General features: G+C 41.6%; 1 protein-coding gene across 1 annotated transcript; it reads right to left on the minus strand.

Annotated features, from left to right (window-relative positions):
• Positions 1 to 1,213: 1,213 nt before the first annotated feature.
• On the minus strand, positions 1,214 to 3,301 carry LOC129766179 (uncharacterized protein K02A2.6-like). The gene has a single exon (XM_055766681.1). It carries the CDS (start codon positions 3,299 to 3,301, stop codon positions 1,214 to 1,216), a length of 2,088 nt encoding a protein of 695 aa, XP_055622656.1.
• Between the last annotated feature and the right edge of the window lie 1,160 nt (positions 3,302 to 4,461).

The following is a 4,461-nucleotide window of genomic DNA, read 5'->3' on the forward strand; positions in this document are numbered from 1 at the left end:
CATAGACACAAGTTGGAAGGGATAAACTGGAATACGATGACTTAACATTGGCGGATTTACTTGAGAAGAAGCGAATTTCGCACAAACATTGTACTGCTTTACCACATCCTTAATTTGACTGCTCATTCCTGGCCAAAATAAATTAGCTCTAGCTAACTTTAGAGTAGCTTCGATACCGTTATGGCTGGTATGACATTTGTCAATCAGTTTGCGTCGTATTTTGTGTGGCACCAGAATCCGATCACCACGAAACACGATACCGTTCTGGAAACATAACTCACTTCTATGATTAAAATAAACTTTCACTGCATCCAAGACCTGATCCGATGACTTGGGCCAACCATTCTGAATGTAACCAATTACCAACTGCAACGTAGAATCATGTTTAGTTTCCGCATTTATTTCGTCCAAACAACTATCCGAAATGTGAAGATATCTGGATAGCTCCACCTCTTCGATATCATGGAAAATCTTGTATATATTCAGCTTTTTATATTCATCTTTTAATCCTTTATCGTTAAACGGTGCCCGAGACAGTGCATCAGCAACTACGTTATCCTTTCCGGTGACGAACTCAATATATAGCCTGTATCGCTGCAAATTTGGCAACATGTGCTGTAATCGTTTTGGTGCAGACAACAGTGGTTTACGAAACACGTTAATTAGAGGTTTGTGGTCTGTTTTGATTGTTACCTTTGGATTACCTACTACCAGTTGGTCAAACCGCACACAGGCAAATAATATCGCTAACAGTTCTTTTTCAATTTGCGCGTAGTTGCGCTCCGTAGCAGTGAGTGTCCTAGAAGCATATCCGATCACGCCTTCCTCCTGGTACACTGCAGCTCCAAGCCCAAAACAGCTAGCGTCGCATTCAATCGTCAAGGGATTCATTGGATTGTAATATTTTAGCGTTCGAAAATCCGCTACCAACAGCTTAACACATTTGAACTCGTTGTCTTCAGCTTCCGTCCATCTCCAGGGAACCGATTCCGATATCAACTTCCGAAGATTCGTTAAATTGGCACTCAAGTTAGGAATGAATTTGCTCAGATAATTCACCATCCCGATAAAGCGATGAACTTCTTTGCGGTTGATTGGAATGGGAAAATTTCGAATTGTTGAAATCTTTGATTCATCCGGTTGCAATCCTTTGCTCGTAAGCACATGTCCATAGAATTTTACGGATGTTTCACACAATCTTATCTTGGACTTGTTAAGTTTCACGTTCATTGAGGCGACGAAATAGATTAAGCAAACACTTATTGTGATTGATGAGTGCATCTTCGAGACTATCACCAACTCCAAAAACTAGCAGGTCATCTGCCAAGCATTCGACTCCTTCGAGGCCCTGGATTACCTCTTGCAGTTTCATTTGAAATATTTCTGGCGCCGATGAAATACCGAATGGTAATCGGGTCCATCGGTATCTTCCGAAAGGTGTCCAGAACGTCGTGAGTTTGCTGCTTGGCTCATCCAATTCAACATGCCAAAACCCTTTTTTAGCATCCATAGTAGAGAAAATTTTAGCTTTTCCTAACTCCGGCAGAATTTCATCGAGTGTGTTGAATTGTAGGTGCGGCCTCTTGATTGCTTTGTTGAGAGGAATTGGATCGAGACAAATTCTAATGTTACGAGATTCCGAATCACCACGCTGAACCACGACAATATTGCTAACCCATTCTGTATGCATGACTTCTTTTACGATCAAACCATCCGTTTCTAGTTGTTTGAGCTCCTTCTTCAGCTTTTCCCTCATAGCAATCGGCACGCGACGTGGTGGTTGAATTGATGGTTGTATTGTTTCATCAACTTCCAACGATACTGTTCCAGTGAATTTACCGTATCCCTGAAAGAGTGTGTGATACTCTTCAACTATCTTTTGTGCTTTGATCCTATAGACATTCAGTGTGTTGTGCTCCGAATTGGTTGAGTCAGTCTTGCTGAACGTTACTGACTTGCAAAACTTCACGAATCCCAACATTCGAGATGCCTTTGCTGACAATAGCGGGCGATGGTTAACATCCACCACCTGCAGAACCAGTCGGAATCGACGTCCTTTCCGATGACATGGAATCTTTACCTGTCCCAGTACCTTTATTGGATTCCCTCCAAAGCTTTGAAGTCGCAGTTTTGATGGTAAAATATCCACCTTCGTCGTTCCACTAAGCTTGTCTAGCCATTCACGTCCAATCAAGCTCGTATTGGCTCCAGTATCCAATTCGCATTCAACTTTCGTCCATTCATCGCTGAATTTAAGATTCAATTGCGCTAATACGCTACCACCTTTATTGGAATTATCGACGATTTTCCCAATTTCACATTCGTCATCACTGTCTTCCGATGAGGCTTCGTTACACGTTGATGATTCTTCTTCGGATTCACTACTTCCGTCCTTAATTTTCTTCACTTTCTTGAATTTCCTGGTTTTAGATTTGCTTGATCCAAGTTTGCAAACACGCTCAAAATGATTTTTTCCTTTACAACGATGGCATCGCTTTCCAAAAGCCGGACATGAGCCTTTGGTGAACTCGTGGGCGTCACCACAAAACTTGCAGCGTTGTTCCTGCTTTCGAGAACGATACTTGGATTTTACCTTATTCACTTCCATTTCTGCTTTCCGGATGACGAGATCCTGCGAGCGCATTGCTGTAATTTCTTCTGCTCGGCACATGTCTACTGCCTTCGTCAAAGTAATATCCTCAATAGCGAGAAGCTTGGCTCTCATATTAGACCATTTGTTAGATGTAATGACTTTAAATGCAATCAGGTCCGTCTCAAGCTGCTCAAGCTTCGCTGTTTTAGCAAGGGTCTTAAGTCGAGACGCATATTCATCGATGGATTCTTGTGAACTTTGGACAGCAGAAAAAAAATCCAATCGATCCACAACGACATTTCGCTTTACGATCACCTTCTTGCGAATCGCTTCTAACGCGGTTTCTGGATTTGCCTTCTCCGCCTCAGTCAACTCAAAGTTGAAGTATTTTTTACGCGCCGGCTCTCCGATCACTGACAGCAGAAAGCTGACTTTTTGTTCATTCTCTTCCCGTGGCCATCGATCCATTCCGATGGCCTTTGCGTAATCTTTCCAGTTTCTCTCAAAGAACTCGAAATTGTCCCGCATATCACCATCCAGCATTAACGGCGACGGCTGAGGTACTTGTACATTAGAGGCACTCGGTTGATGTATCGATGCATGGCCCTGCACCTGATTCTGTGCTGCTTGATTATTAGCCCCTTTCAACAGCGCTGTGATTAGAGTTGTCTGGTGCTCTAGGAGTTGCTTAAATTGCTCGGAATCCATTTTGATGAGGCCTTCCGAACAAAATTTTCACTTACTACCGATGAAAACAAAATGGCTACCGGCTTACGCGATTTTCAATCGTATCGCCCGGAACGAAATTATATTCGTAAATTTTATGTTTTTTAAGTTCTTTTTTTTCCGATATTCACATCAGAAACGCCGAAAACATCTTTTAAACGTACACGCGAACTTCTGACACCATGTTTTATCTCGATTAAAACGCGATACGAACAGTTTACTTCAGCTTTATTTTTCACCAACTGTACATCTCTGTTCGTTAAAAAGCAAAGAATCATCTATTCAAAATCGTGGAACCAAATCTTGAAACGAGGGGTGAGCAAATACTATAGTGTAATAATCAAATAGAAATACTATAACATATCAGACTTAGTCGAGAAGCATTTAAAAATATTTCGGATACAACCGTGTTCCAAACAACTTTCAGAAGCACTGCTACTCCTGCAGCTTTGAAATTAGCGGCCAACAGTTTCATCAGCGTTCAATGAAATAATGCCACTTCTGGAAAGAAGCTCATGCGAAAAATGGATCGTTTAATGAAACAATATTTCTTCGACAAATTCAAATTCAAGAAGTTAATGGTACTCATATACCCATACTAAGGCCTACGGAAAATGAACAAATGTACTGCAAAGATGATGCTTATTGTATTTCTTTGTGATTCCATAGTGCTGAAAGAAAAGTATTGTACAGGGCTTTCCATTTCGGGCTTCCGAAAGTATACAGCCCTGCGCTGACAACCGTTTGACATAGCTGTCAACCAAAGCGTCATATCGTTAGTTGAATGTCTGCCATTTTACAATATGGATCGTTTTAGCATCGCACAACGTGTTAATTTTGTTAAATTATACTATAAAAATGATGAAAAACCGGCAAATGTTTTTCGACCATTACGGACGGATTTTGATCGTCATGGACGGCCTACAGAGCATACAATCGCTAATATAGTGCGTAAATTCGAACAAACTGGAGCCGTAGCGGATATTGTGAAACCTGTGCATCATCGTAATGTGCGTTCGGTCGAAAATATTGCTGCTGTTGCTGCCAGTATGGAGGATGACCCGAATGTTTCGATTCCACGGCGTGCTCAGCAATTGGGCTTGTCAAACACATCATTGTGGCGAATTTTGCATTTGGACTTG

This window comes from Toxorhynchites rutilus, chromosome 2 (genome assembly GCF_029784135.1).
Source record: "Toxorhynchites rutilus septentrionalis strain SRP chromosome 2, ASM2978413v1, whole genome shotgun sequence".
Taxonomy (NCBI): Eukaryota; Metazoa; Arthropoda; class Insecta; order Diptera; family Culicidae; genus Toxorhynchites; species Toxorhynchites rutilus.

Bases quoted from the DNA above. Each gene is read 5' to 3' on its own strand.
- LOC129766179 (XM_055766681.1), bottom strand. From the start codon at position 3,301: ATGGATTCCGAGCAATTTAAGCAACTCCTAGAGCACCAGACAACTCTA.